The sequence below is a fragment of the Octopus bimaculoides genome, chromosome 3, assembly GCF_046866305.1.
Source record: "Octopus bimaculoides isolate indiv1 chromosome 3, ASM4686630v1, whole genome shotgun sequence".
Lineage (NCBI taxonomy): Eukaryota > Metazoa > Mollusca > Cephalopoda > Octopoda > Octopodidae > Octopus > Octopus bimaculoides.
The window spans coordinates 5,437,620-5,456,013 of NC_142930.1; the positions used below are offsets into that span (position 1 = coordinate 5,437,620).

At 39.9% G+C, this 18,394-nt stretch overlaps 2 protein-coding genes across 15 annotated transcripts in view; one reads left to right on the forward strand and one right to left on the reverse strand.

The window, feature by feature from the left end:
• Nucleotides 1–1,632: 1,632 nt before the first annotated feature.
• LOC106867191 (uS5 assembly chaperone PDCD2L) lies at nucleotides 1,633–17,577 on the forward strand. 5 transcript variants are annotated; one of them, XM_014911989.3, is made up of 8 exons: nucleotides 1,633–1,762; nucleotides 2,174–2,281; nucleotides 5,408–5,568; nucleotides 6,526–6,801; nucleotides 13,765–13,962; nucleotides 14,779–14,898; nucleotides 15,004–15,146; nucleotides 15,242–17,577. In XM_014911989.3, the coding sequence occupies exons 2-8, from the start codon at nucleotides 2,195–2,197 to the stop codon at nucleotides 15,358–15,360; spliced, it is 1,104 nt and encodes a 367-aa protein (XP_014767475.1). In that variant the 5' UTR covers nucleotides 1,633–1,762; nucleotides 2,174–2,194; the 3' UTR covers nucleotides 15,361–17,577. The 5 variants fall into 5 exon arrangements, with proteins under 5 accessions (XP_014767475.1, XP_089204636.1, XP_014767476.1 ...); XM_014911990.3 differs by lacking the exon at nucleotides 1,633–1,762 and adding an exon at nucleotides 1,792–2,031; XM_089348510.1 differs by lacking the exon at nucleotides 2,174–2,281.
• Nucleotides 17,320–18,394, reverse strand: part of LOC106867186 (E3 ubiquitin-protein ligase UBR5) — a 91,919-nt gene continuing 90,844 nt past the window's right edge. For all 10 annotated transcript variants that reach the window (XM_089348499.1, XM_089348498.1, XM_089348497.1 and 7 more), the window contains one exon: nucleotides 17,320–17,922. In XM_089348499.1, the coding sequence (XP_089204625.1) occupies nucleotides 17,710–17,922 (213 nt within the window). In that variant the 3' untranslated portion in view covers nucleotides 17,320–17,709. The remainder of the gene's footprint in view (nucleotides 17,923–18,394) is intronic.

Genomic DNA, 18,394 nt, shown 5'->3' on the forward strand with positions numbered 1-18,394 from the left:
GAATCTAAACGAGGAACTGGAGTGTAATCTAACGACAAATAATTACAAATAATGAAGAAAAAAAAAAGATACTGGAGCTCAATTACATCAATTTTTTTTATTGTTTAAGCTTTGGTAATCTAAAAAGGAAGGTGAGTTTGAAAGCAAGACCAGAAATTAGTGCTCCACACCAGTGGGGGAAGGACCATCACAGAGGAGAAGAATTTGGTGAATAAATCCACTTTAGTTTCATGTTGTAATGAGGAATGGTTCACATTTGGAACCATTAAGACCCTATGACTAAATACTTTATTTATCAACTTTGTACTAGGAACCTATATAAGATGGGGTCACAAACATCATCAAGGTACTTACCATTTAAATCCACATCAGACCTCAGTTTAGCAGTAGTATTGATTCTCTGTGGAAAGAGTGCAATACCAAAGGAGCCACTCTGCTGAACGCCTGATGAAGAACACACTGGTCACCAACGTGTGTCCAAACAGACTGAGACGTGTGTGTGTGTCCGTGTCCTGACTGAGCTATTTCAAGTGCCTTATGCCGTGAGTGTCCTGGAGTGTCTTGGTGGTTCTCATCCAGGGTCCATCTGATCCTCGAGGGTCCATAGATTTTTTTTTTTTGTTGTTAATATTTATCTGCAATAAACTGCTTATACTTCCTCAATACACCAAATATCTTAATTTTCTTTTTTCATGCAATTCCTAATAATATTTAATTCTAAAAAATAATAGGATTTTTAAAACAGCAAATGATTCTGAGAGTCCACTTTGGGTTAAAAAGTGGATGAGAACCACTGGAATATCTTGACAAGTTCTAGGAGAGGAGATACCATTTTTACTCATGGGGTGGTTCTTTTTGATTTTAGTTAACCTCTCTCCAAAACTGTAATGTTTCATGTCACTTATGAAAACTACAACCATTTTTTGTTTCAAGAGAAAGACTTCAGGACGAATTGGAGTGAATTTCTGCCACCCAAATAGGTATGGAATTTTTATTAATAATCAAACCATTTCTTCAGTGTTGGTCTACAAAGTGTGAGGAGACGACATCATTCATCTTTTTCGGCTTAGCCTCTTTATCTTTATCATGATTGTATAAGTGAATGAAGTCGGAAAAACTTCCGCCCCCCCCCCCCCCACACACACACATTTTCTCCCAAATTGTTTATTTTATTTTTTTTTTTTTTTGCCAGAAATCCCCGTTTTCGGATACGGAAGTTCCGGAAAATTGCCAAAAATCGGCATTGTGAAATTTTTCACCCCCTTCCGCCCCCAACTTCTTCAATTTTGACTTTTTTTCCCCAACACTAACCCTAAAACCCTAACCCCCTAACCCTAACCCTAAAACCCAAACCGTAACTACAGAAATGTTTTGAAATTTTTGTCCGAATCATAATGTCCGTATTTTTCCGCATATTTATAAAAAAAAAAATTCTGAAAAAAAAATTTTACAAAAATTTTTGGAAATTTTTTTCAGAATCATAATCTCCGTATTTTTCTGCATATTTTGAAAAAAAAAATTCTGAAAAAAGTGAAAAAATGGGGGTGAGGTGTGGGTGGTAATTTAAAAATGCCGATTTTTGCCAATTTTTTTGCAGATTCGTATTCCCCGTAGCCGAAAAGGGGGGCGGGGGTTGTGTCAAATTTTTTTAAAAGGTGGTTTGGGGGACGGGCGGAAGTCTTGCTATGAAGTCGTGTATCAATATCGAAGGATGGCCTTAATTTCTCGAAAAATAATTGATGTTCGTAATTAGCTTGAAACGGTGCGTGAGTAGAATCTAAAAAAAAATATGCTCTGGTGTTTCAAACCCAAACAACCCCACCGCACACTTTTTTAGAGTGTAGATGTCTCTTTTCTTTAATTATTTACTCCTTTCTTTTTCATCATTTTTTTCTTTCTCTCTTTTCATTTTCTCGCATACTTCGTCATAATAAATTCTCTTCGTTTCTCCGCTCTTAATTACTCTCGTGCGCACTGACTGGGAACTCTCCTGTGTTAGAGGAAGACAACTATAAACACTCCCAACACGTGGTAATTAGTTTCTAAAGTGATTAGTTTCTCTTTCCTTAATTTAATTCTTTAAACCCCCAATGACATCTTCGACATTTCTGTAACCGAATCTATCACCAACTATAACCATTGTGCCTCTTATACTCCACCATCCTTTAAACAGGTTCCCGTCTTCAAGACAAACATGCCGGTCCTCTTAGGTGTCAAAGATGTTGCTATACCAAAGACAGTTGTGACATCTTCTTTCATCAATAAAATCGGTGGATACCCTGTGAGTACTAGAACGATTTTTTGGGTATAAATTCTTATCGTATTTCGTGATGAAAGTCTTGTCCAACGGATAAATGGTTCCTAAAATAGAATTTTTGTTTATGTTCTTCAGCTCATAATGTATTAGTTCCAATAGTCGAAAACATTTCGCAGACGAAATGTGAAACTCCAAAACAGCTGAATAACGTTGTTGACAATTTGGAATGACACATCAAACCTTCCAAGAATTTATAAATAGGAAGTACTCTTTTAGAAATTATTATTTTGATGAGATTCTGTATAATATAAACATGTGTGGCAATAAGTCTCAATAATTTAAAGGAACTTAGTAGAAACATTCTAAATTCTAGCAGCAGTTATTTTTGTTTTTCTATCTATATTGAAGGATATTGATATGTTATAAAATTCATTATAAAATTATAGGAGGCTAATGCAGTTTCGCATCTCTCCTTGAAAAATGCATTTTTTTTATTTTTAATATTTTGAAGGAGAGATGTGAAATTGCATTAACCGTAATTATAGATGTAGCACAGAGACGTGGTGTTTATTTTATCGTAAAAACAGCGACACTCGATAGGTTTTGAGGAAAATCTACCGGCGGACTTTCGTAATAGCGGTCACGAATTACATAGAATTTCTTTTTTCTTTTCTTTTCTTTTCTTCTGTCACATTCTGAAACACCATTAAAATTTTAAAAATTAAAAAAAAAAAACAATTTTAAACACTTCTTTTTCAAATTTCTTATCCCCCACCCATACAAAACAAAAACGACATGCATTTAAGCTGCTCACAAAATTATTCTAAAATATATTGTAAAAACGTTTATGAATTTGCTTTGCAAGATTCCGCAACAGGCGAAAGTCTTTCCAAGATTCCTGAAGTGAAACCTTGTGTTGGAATAGATATTCTCATATTTCGGGACGGTCATTTTTTTTCTTCTTTACCAAATAAACACACGCACTATATATATATATATATATATATATATATATATATATATATATATATATATTCGTTGTTCATTCGTTTATTATTGTTCTTATTTTATCTTACGTCGCTTGTCTGGAAATCTTTCGTCACACATCTGTGACCTCTTCAGCGACTCTTCCATCCACATGTTTGTTCCTGTTCTGTTTAGTCCATTCTGAAAAGAGTTGCTGAAGAGTCCACAGGTACGAGACGAAAGATTTCCATACGATGGACATAAGATAAAATAAGAACAATAATAAGCGAGTAAAGAACGAATATATAGGTGTGTGCGTTTATTTGACAAGGAAAAATAAATGAGCATCACGAAATATAACAATATCTGTTTCAACACACGATTCCACAACAAGAATCTTGCAAAACAAATTCATAAACTCATAAATAAACATTTGACGCACTAATAACTGAATTGTTTAGAGAAATTAAAATTCCAGCAGCCCACCAGGCTAGAAGAGGTTTACCCTCCCCCAACTGTTTTACTAATTTTCCATTAACTGTGAATATCGCACAAAAGACTTGAACCCCAACATTTTACTTTGCATCTGCCTGGCACATTGCTTGCATTCATTCAACAACTCTCAGATTTTAGTGTTGCAAATGTGGGCTTCTTTCTGAGATGTGCAACCACATTTTATAGAGCAGGAATGGAGTCATTAAATGGACGCAGTATATTACTGGTATTTGTAGTTTATCAGAGGTCAGCAATATCGATTCAGGCAACAGATGAATAGAAATATAATTAGACATTTGGTCTAGTACCGTGCCAGTATCCCACTCTCTAGTCTTGTAAACATTGCTGTAAGTTTTTAGTTTCTGTGTGCCAGTGGAACGTTAAAAGCACATCCGAATGTGGAGTTTAACTGGCCCACTTATGAGTACCCTTCGTTCGTTGGACAATGAACTTGCGAAGACCTATTGAGGCAAGTGAAAACGAATCAAAATCACCAACGTGGCCGATCACAGTACCGCCTGATTGGTATTCGTGCCAGTGGAACGTTAAAAGCACATCTGTGTGTGATCGTTGCCAGGGTCACAGATTGGCTCCTGTGCCGGTGGCACGTGAAAAGCACCATTCAAGTGTGATTGTTGTCAGAGTCAGCCTACCGGCACCCGTACTGTTGGCACATGAAAAGCAACATTCAAGCGTGGTCATTGCCAGTACCACCGGACTGGCTCCCATGCAGGTAGCACGTAAAAAATATCTTTTGAGCATGGTCGTTGCCAGAACTTCCTGACTGGCCCTCATGCTGGTGTCACATAAAAGCACCCACTGCACACTCGGAGTGGTTGTGAGAAAATAAGTAAAGTTATATGAATGCTGTTATATTAATAGACTATGAACACTAAGGCATGGCTGTATGGTGAGAGGCTTGCTTCTCCACCACATGGTTCTGGGTTCAGTTCCCCTCTGGATACCTTGGGCAAGTGTTTCCTACTATAACCTTGAGCTGAACAAAACCTTGGGAGTGGATTTGGTAGATGGAGTGGTTGGCGTTAGGAGGGGCATCCAGCTGTAGAAACCTTGCCAGATCAGATTGAGCCTGGTGCAGCCACTGGCTCACCAGTCCTTAGCCAAACCGTCCAACCCATGCTAGCACGGAAAGCAGATGTTAAACAACGATGGTGATAATCTCCATTTACATAAAATAACTGGTTTCAAGATCCCAGACGGATTCTATGTAACTGGTCTTCTTTTACTTGTTTTGGTCATGTGGCTTTGGCTGTGCTGGAGCTCCACCTTGAAGAATTTTAGTCAAACAAATTAACCCCACAGTTCTATATTTAAGAGATGAGGAATTATGTACATTTGATGGATATTTGTTCTCATATAGTGTAGTGGTTAAGAGTGTGGGCTACTAACCCCCAAGATTTCGAGTTCAATTCCAGGCAGTGACCTGAATAATGATAATAACATCGAAAAATACCTTAAGAAGGAGAACCCAGGTTTGAAATTTCCCCCAAGACACCTGATGAAGGCTGGAGGGTATATCAGCCAAAATGTTGTGTTAACAAACAAGATGAGGGCAAATATCCATCAAATGTAAATTACAAGAGCAGTTTTTGTTTTAAGCACATTTCCTGCATAATATTAATACTACTAATGATAACACTGACATCAATTTCTTACTTTTGTCTCTAGGATCAGTTTACAGAGCCTCTTGCAATACCAAAATGTTGTCAGTGTCAGCAGTTGATGTGTCAGATTGTCCAGTTATATTGTCCCCTCATGCAGTCATCTTATCACCGAACTTTACATCTATTCTCCTGCATCAACACAAGTTGTTGGGGTAAGAGCGAATGGTAAGTCACTGAAATTCTACTTTTTTTTGGTTCTTTTACTCATTTGAAGACCATCTACTCCTCCTCCTCATCATCATTTAACGTCCACTTTTTCATGTTTGCATGGGTCAGCCAGATTTTTTATGGCCAGACACATATTCTTGCCGTTGCCAACCTTCGCCTGTTTCCAAGCAAGACAATACTTTCCCATGGTCGATGCCAGTGCCACCTGACTGGCTCCCATGCCAGTGACACATAAAAAGCACCATTTGAGCATGGTCGATGCCAGTGTGCCCCCTGACGGGTTCCCATGCTGGTGGCACATAAAAAGCACCCACTATGCATCCAGCTGTAGAAACACTGCCAGATCAGATTGGGGCCTAGTGCAGCCTCCTGGTTTGCCAGTCCTCAGTCAAACCGTCCAACCCATGCCAGCATGGAAAGTGGACGTTAAATGATGATGATGATGGTGGTAGGTCTGGATAGGTTTTATTGTGAGAAAATAAGTAAAGTTATATGAATGCTGTTATATTAATAGACTATGAACACTAAGGCATGGCTGTATGGTGAGAGGCTTGCTTCTCCACCACATGGTTCTGGGTTCAGTTCCCCTCTGGATACCTTGGGCAAGTGTTTCCTACTATAACCTTGAGCTGAACAAAACCTTGGGAGTGGATTTGGTAGATGGTGGTTGGCGTTAGGAAGGGCATCCAGCTGTAGAAACTCTGCCAGATCAGATTGGAGCCTGGTGCAGCCTCCTGGTGCAGCCTCCTGGCTTGCCAGTCCTCAGTCAAACCATCCAACCCATGCCAGCATGGGAAAGTGAATGTTAAACAATGATGATGATGATGATTTAGTTATTCCTGTAATCTCTTGGGAGAGACATTAGCATCACAATTTTCATCACCCAAGCCTTGAAATCAATTAATGAAGTTCTCTAATTACAAGTTATTGAGGGTTTTTTTTTAAATTTTTTAGCTGGAAAATTTTCCGTGAACAGAATTCGGAAGCAACTACTGCTACTGCTACTAATGCCTTCAACAACAATTCAGAAACTGAAAAAAAGAGTAAACTCGTTGATTGCTGGGGTTGTGACGATAACACTTGGGACGATGACATAGAGATTGATGAATGGTGTGAGCAGTCGAGCAACGGTTTAGCTGAAAGTGATATCAGCAATATGATGGATAACAAATGTAAACTTGGTGAACAGGATACAGAGACTGGAAACACAGCGTGTAAGGAAATGAGCAAGTAAGTGAATATTTAATTAACGAATTAATTACCACATGTCCCACTGGTGATTCATTATAAACTTTGCTCAACTGCCAAATGCACCACCAAATGGTACATTTTCATACTTTGAGAATATAGTTTATTCTATGGTTTCAAATATATTTAAATAACATGAATGCTAAATATTGAAATTTAATTATGAAATATTGTAAAAATGCCAAAAAATTATATTTCCTTGTAATTAACCCTTTTGTTACCAACCCACCTGAAACCGCCTCTGGATCTGTAATACAAATGTCTTGTTTTCATAAGTTTTGAATTAAAATCTTCCACCAAACCTTAGTCACAATTTATGTTCCTAACACTAGCTTAATGATAACTAAGTTATTTCACTAAATTCTTTGTTATATTTAAAATTAATTGAAAGAAATATGGTAACGAAAGGGTTAAACAGTATGCAGCGTGATCAAAATTATGTGGTGTCACTGATAAGTCCTAGTAACAGGAGGTGGTAGTTAACGTGTTTAAACTACTTTTATACACATCGTGCTTGAGAAGGAAGAGCCATCAAGCCAAGTAAAATCGTAGTCATAGCAGATGGCACCTGTGCCAGTGGCACATAAAAGCACCCATTACACTCACAGTGTAGTTGGCTTTGTAGTACAAATGTCTTGTTTTCATAAGTTCTGAATTAAAATCTTCCACCAAACCTTAGTCACAATTTATGTTCAGCCGTAGAGAACCATGCCAATCAGACTGGAGTCTGGTGCAACCTTTCAGCTTACCATCCAACCCACACCAGCATGGTCAACAGATGTTGAATGATGATGATGATCTTTGAGTTTAGATTTGTTTTTCTTGAGGGACAGATTTGATATCATTTCCAGTTCTTAAAGCACAGAGCTGGCAGAAGCATTAGCACACCGGGCGAAATGCTTATAATCTGAGTTCCTATCGCCCTCGTCTCCTATCTAAGGGCAATGGTTTATTTCTCATCCACTTTTGGTCTCGGAACTCAAGATAAGCACTCTGCCCAATGAACAACCCTTACACTTTCTGAAATTATTTATTTCACATGTTTTATTGATAAAGCAGGACTTTAATCCAGCTAATATATTAATTTCAAATTTTAGCACAAGGCCAGCAATTTCGAGGAGAGGCTTTGCCAATTACATCGACACCCCCACCACCACCCACTGCTCAACTGGTTCTTATTTTATCAACTCCAAAAGGATGAAAAGCAAATTCAACATTGGAGGAATTTGAGCTCAGAACGTAAAGATGGACGAAATGTTGCTAAGCCATCATGCTAGCGATTCTGCTAGCTTTGCTGCCTTCGATCCAGATAATATATTATAATGTAACAACATCAATAATAATATAATAAACTATAGATTAGTAGCCTTCAAAGACCAAATCTTCCCCTTCAGTGTCTCAAAATTGTCTTAATGGAAATAGATGTTATTGTAGTTATCTCCCTTGCTTACTGTTTTAAAAGTTTTTCTCTCTCCCACCCACAGAGGGAACTGTTTAATTAATTAATTAATTGCTTGGTTAAATTTAATGGATCAAAGGTTTTCAAGTCCTTCCATTATATATCTATATATATATATATATATATATACACACACACACACACAGACATATATATGCGTACCTTTCCTTCATTGGACAATAAACTCTGCTGGCGAAGACCTGTTGAGGCAAGTGAAATCGAAATCAAACCAAATTCGATGACTGGCACCCGTGCCAGTGGAGCACTAACAGCACCATCTGAGCGTGATCATTGCCAGAGCAGCTGTCTGGCTTCCGTAACAGTGGCACGTAAATAGCACCATTTGAGCATGATCGTTGTCAATGCCACTGGACTGGCTCCTGTGCAGGTGACACATAAAAAACACCATTTGAGTGTGGCCGTTGCCAGTACTGCCTGACTGGCCCTTGTGCCAGTGGCACATAAAAGCACCCACTACAATCTCGGAGTGGTTGGCGTTAGATCCAGCTGTAGAAATTCTGCCAAATCAGATTGGAGCCTGGCGTAGTCATCTGGTTTGCCAGTCCTCAGTCAAATCGTCCAACCCATGCTAGCATGGAAAGCGGACGTTAAACGATGATGATGATATATATAAAACACTTTCTCACTTTCTTGTAGTCTAGTTAGTGGTGAGTGGCATGGCTGAAGTGTCAAGCAAGCTCTATGGAGGCTGAGTTCTTTCTTTTCCTCAGCAATATTTGAACAGATTTGTATTATTGATGGACGGCTTCTCTTCTCATGGCAGATCAAGAAATTCTGTTTTATCGTACATTGGTATATGGAAGGAAGTAATTATTGATCTTTATCTTCGTTAATATACTTTCGACTGCTGGCAGGATCATTAGCACGCCAGTCAAAATGCCTAGTGGTACTTCATCCGTCTTTACATTCTGAGTTCAAACTCCACCAAAGTCAACTTTACTTTCCATCCTTTCAGGGCCAATGAAATAAGTACCAGCTGTGCACTGGGGTCGATATAATTCCACTTACCCACTTACTGAAATTGTGCCAAAATTGAAACCAATATATCTCAGACTTCTTTTAATTTCCATTATCAAGGAATGGTGCCAGTTCTTCTATGAGCGAGATAATAATGTTTGAATTGATTTTAATAGAATTATTACAGTAAGTCACAGAAGTGGTTGACCTTCCTAATGCCAACCACTTTACAGTGTGTACTGGATGCTCTTTACAGGACACTGTTGCCTGTGCTTTGTATGTGCCACCAGTACCTTTATTTCCTGTAAAGTTTATTTTTCTTTTGTCTCAACACAAAGTTCGAGATGCCACTACGATAGATTGCTTAATAAAGAGAATGAATGGGAGAAAGAGAGTCTGCCGTATGTCGACCCAACAGAGGGACCAGCTATCCGAGTTGACAGTACCAGGGTAGATAAAGCAATTAAGAGTATGAAGACAGGGAAAGCCCCCGGCCCATCAGGAATCACTGCAGAGATGCTCAAAACATCTGGCAGTGTCGGCTATAGCCTAGTCACCCGTATTACGAACCAGGTGATACACGAAGGAGTCATACCCAATGACTGGTGTAGCAGCACCATGGTCAACTGCTACAAAGGTAAAGGTGACGCTTTAGATACAAATAATTACAGAGGTATCAAGCTTTTAGATCAGGTAATGAAAGTCACGGAGAGGGTCATAGCCCAACTAATTAGGGAGCGAGTCAGTTTAGATGAGATGCAGTTTGGGTTCGTGCCTGGGAAAAGCACCACTGATGCTATATTTCTGGTAAGGCAGCTTCAGGAGAAATACCTAGCCAAGGATAAACCTCTGTACCTGGCTTTCGTTGATATGGAGAAAGCCTTTGACAGGGTCCCCCGATCTCTCATCTGGTGGTCATTGAGGAAACTAGGGATAGAAGAATGGTTAGTGAGAGCTGTGCGAGCCATGTACAGAGACGCTGTCAGTAAGGTGAGGGTTGGCAATGAGTACAGTGAAGAATTCCGGGTGGAGGTAGGGGTCCACCAAGGTTCAGTTCTCAGCCCCCCTCCTATGTATCATAGTCCTCCAGGCAATAACACAGGAATTCAAGACAGGATGCCCCTGGGAGCTCCTCTATGCTGATGACCTTGCTCTAATTGCTGAGTCACTATCAGAACTAGAGAAGTTTCAGGGGTGAAAGCAAGGACTAGAATCGAAGGGCCTTAGAGTCAACCTAGCTAAAACCAAAGTCCTAATAAGTAGGAAGGCAGACAAAACACAAACCCCTTCGGGTAGATGGCCCTGCTCGATCTGTAGAAAAGGAGTGGGTAGTAACTCTATAAGATGCACCCAGTGCAAGCTATGGACACATAAGAGGTGCAGCAATATCAAAGGAAGGTTAACTAGGAAGTTAGTTTTTCTATGTAGCAGATGTTCAGGAGCTATAAACACTGTGAATGTGCAGAAAACAACCTCTGCCACATTCCAGGGAGAAAAACTAGAAGTGGTTGATAGCTTCCGCTATCTTGGTGACCAAATTAGCAGTGGGGGTGGGTGTGCTGAAAGCATAGCTGCTAGAATTAGAATAGCCTGGGCAAAGTTCAGAGAGCTCTTACCTCTGCTGGCGACAAAGGGCCTCTCTCTCAGAGTAAAAGGCAGATTGTATGACGCATGTGTACGAACAGCCATGCTTCATGGCAGTGAAACATGGGCCATGACTGCTGAGGACATGCGTAGGCTCGCAAGGAATGAAGCCAGTATGCTCCGATGGATGTGTAATGTCAGTGTGTATACTAGACAGAGTATCAGTACCTTGAGAGAAAAGTTGAACTTACGAAGCATCAGTTGTGGTGTGCAAGAGAGACGATTGCGCTGGTATGGTCACGTAGCGAGAATAGATGAGGATAGCTGCGTGAAAAAGTGCCACACCTTAGCAGTTGAGGGAACCTGCGGAAGAGGTAGGCCCAGGAAGACCTACGATGAGGTGGTGAGGCACGACCTTTGAACATTGGGCCTCACCGAGGCGATGACTTCTGACCGAGACCTTTGGAAATATGCTGTACGTGAGAAGACCCGGCAAGCCAAGTGAGACCTAAATCTATGGCCTCAGCCAGTCCACTTATGTGTACCTTCCTTCATTGGACACCAAACTCCACTTGGGAAGACCTGTTGAGGCAAGTGAAATCGAAATCAAGTTAAGTTGGACACTAAACTCCACTTGCGAAGGCCTGTTGAGGCAAGTGAAATCGAAATCGAGTTAGTGCTCCTGGATTGGCTCATGTACGGGTGACACATGAAATGCACCATTTTGGGCGTGGCCGTTGCCAGTGCCGCCTGGCTGGCCTTCGTGGGATTTTCGATCGAGATCGATGCCAGTGCCCCTGGACTGGCTCTTGTGCGGGGCCGTCATAATATTTTCGAGCGAGACCGTTGCCAGTGCCCCTGGACTGGCTCTTGTGCGGGTGACACATGAAATTTTTCAAGCGAGATCGTTGCCAGTGCCCTAAACTGGCTCTTGTGCAGTGCCGTCGTAGGATTTTCAAGCGAGATCATTGCCACTACACTTGGACTGGCTCTTGTGCAGGTGACACATGAGGTTTTTCGAGCGAAATCGTTGCCAGTACCCCTGAACTGGCTCTTGTGCGGGGCCGTTGTAGGATTTTCGAGCGAGATCGTTGCCGGTGCACCTGGACTGGCTCATGTGCAGGCGACACATGAAATCTTTCGAGCGAGATCGTTGCCAGTGCCCCTGAACTGGCTCATGTGCGGGCGACACATGAAGTCTTTTGAGCGAGATCGTTGCCAGTGCCCCTGAACTGGCTCTTGTGCGGGGCCGTCGAAGGACTTTCAAACAAGATCGTTGCCAGTGCCCTTGGGCTGGCTCATGTGTGCGGGCGACACATGAAATTTTTCGAGCGAGATAGTTGCCAGTGCCCCTGAACTGGCTCTTGTGCGGGGCCGTCGTAGGATTTTCGAGTGAGATCGTTGCCGGTGCCCCTGGACTGGCTCATGTGCAGGCGACACATGAAATCTTTCGAGCGAGATCGTTGCCAGTACCCTTGAACTGGCTCTTGTGCGGGGCCGTTGTAGGATTTTCTAGCGAGATCGTTGCCGGTGCTCCTGGACTGGCTCATGTGCGGGCGACACATGAAATTTTTCGAGCGAGATCGTTGCCAGTGCCCCTGGACTGGCTCACGTGCGGGCGACACATGAAATCTTTCGAGCGAGATCGTTGCCAGTGCCCCTGAACTGGCTCTTGTGCGGGGCCGTCGTAGGATTTTCGAGCGAGATCGTTGCCAGTGCCCCTGGACTGGCTCATGTGCGGGCGACACATGAAATTTTTCGAGCGAGGTCGTTGCCAGTGCTCCTGAACTGGCTCTTGTGCGGGGCCGTCGTAGGATTTTCGAGCGAGATCGTTGCTAGTGCCCTTAGGCTGGCTCATGTGTGGGCGACACATGAAATCTTTCGAGCGAGATCGTTGCCAGTGCCCCTGAACTGGCTCTTGTGCGGGGCCTTCGTAGGATTTTCAAGCGAGATCGTTGCCAGTGCCCCTGGACTGGCTCTTGTGTGGGTGACACATGAAATGCACCATTTTGAGCGTGACCATTGCCAGTGCCGCCTGGCTGGCCTTCGTGGGATTTTCGAGCGAGATCGTTGCCAGTGCCCCTGGACTGGCTCTTGTGCGGGTGGCACATGAAATGCTCCATTTTGAGCGTGGCCGCTGCCAGTGCCGCCTGACTGGCCTTCGTGCGGGTGATACGTAAAAGCACCCACTACACTCTCTGAGTGGTTGGCGTTAGGAAGGGCATCCAGCTGTAGAAACTCTGCCAAATCAGATTGGGGCCTGGTGTAGCCATCTGGTTTCATCAGTCCTCAGTCAAATCGTCCAACCCATGCTAGCATGGAAAGCGGACGTTAAACGATGATGATGATGATTCAGCTGTAGCTAAGTTGTCTTCCTTAAACACTAGGTGTGACTTTTTGTTCTTACAAGATTTGATAAAATAAGAACCAAATAAAAATTAAAACCCAACATGGCTGTAATCCAGTGACTTGAAATATTCAGCCATACCTGACGTGGTTAAATCAAGCCAAGAAAGACTTGGTCTTTGAAAACACGAAACTCTTTATTCTCATATGATTTCATTAGCTTTAATATCAATTAAAAAAAAAATTATAAATCTTGATTGTCATCATCATTTAATGTCCACTTTACATGCTGGCATGGGTTGGACAGTTTGACAGAAGCTGGCAAGGCCCAAGAGCAGCACCAGATTCCATTGTCGATTTTGGAATGGTTTCTACACCTGCATGCCTTTCCTAATGCCCACCACTTTAGAGAGTATACTTCTTTGTACATGGTACTGACATGTGAAAAAAAAAAAAAATTGTATTTTTTTTTTGTTTTTGTTACAGAAAAATATTTTTCTTAGTTGATAAAATAAATTTCTCCCTAAGATCATATTATTTATATATATATATGTATTTTTTTTCTTTTTTTAATAAAGATGCTTTCCACAAACGACCTCAACTTCCCACCAAAACCATCAACTAAACTACAAAGATGAACCGTGCCTCAAGCCTTATTATTTAAATGTATACGAAGAATCGGAAGAAAGCAGTCACTCTGAGCACATCCAACAGCTTCTAGAAAACTATAAAGGAAGAGAGGGAAAAGCTTATGAGGAAATGATCAGTGCTGCTCAGTGAGTTGATAACACCTAACGTTTCTGCGTTTGTTTTTGTATTATCGTTTAACGTCCATTTTCCATGCTGGCATGGGTTGGGCGGTTTGACTCAGGTCTGGAGAACCAGCGGCTGCACCAGGCTCCAATCGGATCTGGCAATGTTTCTACAGCTGGATCCCCTTCCTAACACCAACGACTCCGAGAGTGTAGTGGGTGCTTTTTACATGCCACTGGCACAGGAGCCAGCCAGTCGGGCCTGGCATCGATCACGTTCAGACAGTGCTTTTACGCGCCACCAGCAGAGGGGCCAGTCAGTGGGTACTGGCATCAGCCACCTTAGGATGGTGCTTTTTTACATGCCACCAGAATGGGAGCCAGTCAAGTAGCAATGGCCATAGTTACGATATTGGTTTTACTTAACTCAACAGGTCTTCTCAAGCATATTGTATCGCCCGATGCATCAGGGGTATTCTTAACAGGGCCGGACATGCGTGGCTGCAATCTCACATTAGTTGCCGGGTTTTATCTATAGATATATATAATTTTACTCAAGCTGAAAAAAGACTTCAAAAACTTACTCAGTTTCATGTAACTGCTCAGACTTGAGTTCTGAATACTCACAACGGTTAGAGGAAATTCTGAGTAATCATGTTTGAAGTTTCTTCAGCTTCAACAGAAATACCATATTTTAGTCTATCTTTGGAATTTGAGAACTATTCTCTCCCCCAGATTTTGCAACTGTGTGATCACGTGTGTCTGTCTGTCTGTGTGCATACACACATAATTTCATCTATCAGCTTAACAAAGCAGTAATTTAAGTCTTTCTTTCCACAGAGGAGGGAAAACTTCCGCTGGGTGTACAGAAACCTATGAAAAGACTAATGTGCAACATGGAGATAAATCTGTGTACAAATTTTATAAAACTTTATCAAAATGGCCAGAACAGTGTGTAAGGTAAACCTATTTCTTAATTGCATCATATGACATAATAGTTTTATACTGTGTGTGTGTGTATATAGCAGTTTAAGTATGTATTCCATCTTTCATTATGTTGAACAGGTATGAGCTGGGTGGGAAACCAGTCACATTAACAAAGAATGCTCCTGATCCAGGCTGCTGTAGTTATTGTGGAGCAGACCGACAGTTTGAATTCCAGTTAATGCCAGCTCTCGTCAAAGACCTCAATTTTCTTGGTAGCAATGGTAAGTTAGAGTTGCCCATAATCTTAAAACCTGGCATTACTTAGTTACTTGTTTCACCATGGACCATAGAATTCAATGCATTTCGTACATTTCAGATTGTGCTGTAGAGTTTGGAACCATTATTTGCTACAGTTGTTCACTGAGTTGTTGGGATGACCAGAAGGACAAATGGAGAGAAGAAGAATGTTTTGTACAAGATGAACAATCTATGTAACACAAAAAAATACTATAAAGTTTTGAATGGTACAACAATGGGCTATATATACCTGTCGTAATTTATTCATCCATAGGCTGGTAATATTTTGGAATAAAATTCCTTCAGATATTCTTAGATAGAGCCACTGCTTGGAAAACGGATTATAGCAGCAACTCCATCTAAGAATATCTGAAGAAGGAATTTTATTCTGAAATATTTTCATACTATGGATAACTAAATTACAACAGGTATATAGTCCATTTTTTGTATTATAGTGCACTGTTGTATCATTCAAAGCTTTTTATTCTTTACAAACAATATACAATGCTTCAAGCGAACTACAACACTCTCCTACAAAAAATACTTTACAAATTTTTCTTAAATATAAATTATGTGTCAAAGCCAAACTGCATTGAGTGCAGCACTGGCCTGAAGATTAAAATTATTCTAGGAAACTGTCGTCGTTTTAAACACTTCTTTCAGATTTATCAGCAGCATAAATACTTTTCAGTTTTATACATGGGTCCTGTCCATTTCTACCAACTCCCTTTAACGAAGCTGGGGAAGGTTTAAGGAAGAGGTATTTACATGAATTGCATATAAAAAGTGGGAGGGAACAAAGCTATAGGAGGAACCTGTGACAGGATTTGGAGTTCCTGTAGAAACTAACATTAGATCATAAAAAGAAATTACAAGATGTTCATTATTTGAAGTATTTATAAAAGAGGCATATCTTGTGTTACATTATTAATCAAATGTAAATAAATTAAATAATGCTTCACAGTTTACAAGATTTTTTTTTTGTTTTTTTTTTTCAAATGCTTGTGTGTATATCCATACACACATCCTGGCACTTTCCAGATGGGCAATACCAAATTTTTGCAGTCAAAACCATTAAATAACCCAAGTTAAAAATTTAGCTGAGAAACTAGGGTTTTTTTATCCAGGTCCAATTTTTCCCCTTTACATTGTCAGTGCAATGACCTTCTTTCACTGTTGTTTAAGGAGTTGTTTCTTACTCTTACGTATATTTTTATTGTATTTGTTGCACTTGCTCTATCTTATATCTTCTCACTTCCATGAGCTTTTTACACTAACCACATACAAATATATTTCTCTATGTTCAGGTTGTATTTCTTCAAAAATCTAATTCCCCCCTTTATGCTAGCCTCCTCCTTCTCTCAAACCAACCCCCCACCATCTTTAATACCTTCTTGTTTTCACACCACACTTCTGTCCCTGTCCTAAGACTGGGTTTTGTTCTGTTTGGAGACCCTGGAAAATGATAAACATTTTCCAGCACCAAAATCATAACTGAATTTTTTTTTTAAATGATGAAATAGGCAAACCCATGCCTGTTTTTTGTCTTGTTAACCATCATGCATGTCCTTCAACATAACTTATGTGTGTATATATATAATTACACACACACACACACATTAAAATAAATCAGTAATAATTAAAATATAGAAAAATTTGGGAAGTTAGCAGATACCAAAAAAGTATGTTTTAAAGGAAGAAATTTGCTTCCAATTCACTTTTGTTGGAATTTGTGTAGAGCCATCCATTTTCTCTTGTAGTAAGGAGATTCTTTTATATACAAATTACAATTAACACTGGGAAATTAACAAAGCACAACCAATCCATTAGTAAGCTAAAGGCCAAACAGGCAACACCTCAAGCAAGTTATTGCAAGTGATGATTATTAAAATACTAAAATAATTTTTTTTTTTTTTTTTCTTTGGACCCCGAAAACATAAATACATCATTCTTGATAGAACGAAATATTTAAGAATAGATTCTACAGGAAATCAAGGCTGTCAATATGAAGGAATTCTTTTTTTCTTTCTTTTTTTATAACTGAAAAAGAAACAAAAAGGCTGAACTTTTTTTTTTTTTTTTTTAACTTCCTTCAAAAGTTTTTCTTCACTTTTTATTCCCTAAATCCACCGAGATGACAGTTGAGACAGCAAATTCTTTCTTATTTTATTTTATTTTGGTCATCAATATCAGATGAAATCCATCTTAGAAAATGGGAGATGGGACATTTACAAATGGCTTCCACTAATGTAATGTACCATTTTTTTTTATTTGTTTTGGTTTTTTTTTAATATATATTTAGAAAGGCTGATAGGTTTGTGTTTGTGTACCCCACCTTTTTAGCTAAAACAAAGCTTTTTATTGAAGTCCAAGGCATCCAATGTAGCCAGTAATTAAACACGATGATCACCAATACATTTGTCTTTTTTTGGTTTTAAGTTTCATGGTTAGTCACAGCCAGCTGGTTCTGGTAATCAGTTGCCAAGTTTGGAATTAAAAAAAAAAAAAATAAACAACAAAATTGTTCAATGAAAAAATGCTATCAGCTCAAACAAAACCAAAAGCTTTTGTTTTAATGGCCAATAACACTTTGCTGCGAAGAATGGCTTTCGTAGAATACAATGGGATGTAAAGCCGTGAAATACAGGTGTTGGCTGTAGGTAAATGGTCATCATCTGCTGGTCGGATAGTAATACTGGGCATTGGTTGGAAACCTTCTTCACTTGCTGGCAAAGCTGGGCTTGAGGTCCAAAAATACACCTGAAGACAAGATTTCACAAGAATATCCTCTTTTAGTCAGGTCAAAAATAAAATTTACAACTACAAAAAGACCAAAACAAAGCTTCATACATCTGAATCTTTCAACCGCCAGACAACACTATTGAGAAGCAATGACCCTCTTCAATAAAGGTTTTGCAGGAGCCAAGAACTCTACGAGTAAAGCTCATGGAACAAAACTGGTCCAGTGGTTAAGATTTTGGCAACGGGGTTTCATTTGGTGAAGCAATTTTGTATATCAGACAACAAACTAAGAATTTCTGTAATTTAAGGTTTTTGAAAACAAAGTGAAACATGAAATTTAATCTAACAACAGAACGGTTTTGTTCATTTATCTCTGCTGGCATGGCTTGGACAAGTATTTAAGGCAATATTTCTACAGCCAAATGCTCTTGCACTCTTGCCAAGCCTTTTTTGTTTTACAAGAAAAAGAATTTTCAACAAGCTGTTGTCT

Excerpts from the sequence above, each read along its gene's own strand:
- LOC106867191 (XM_014911989.3), top strand. The coding sequence starts at position 2,195 with ATGCCGGTCCTCTTAGGTGTCAAAGATGTTGCTATACCAAAGACAGTT. Across the intron at positions 14,899-15,003 it reads TGGCCAGAACAGTGTGTAAG|GTATGAGCTGGGTGGGAAAC; the intron begins GTAAACCTATTT and ends TATGTTGAACAG. Across the intron at positions 15,147-15,241 it reads CAATTTTCTTGGTAGCAATG|ATTGTGCTGTAGAGTTTGGA; the intron begins GTAAGTTAGAGT and ends CGTACATTTCAG.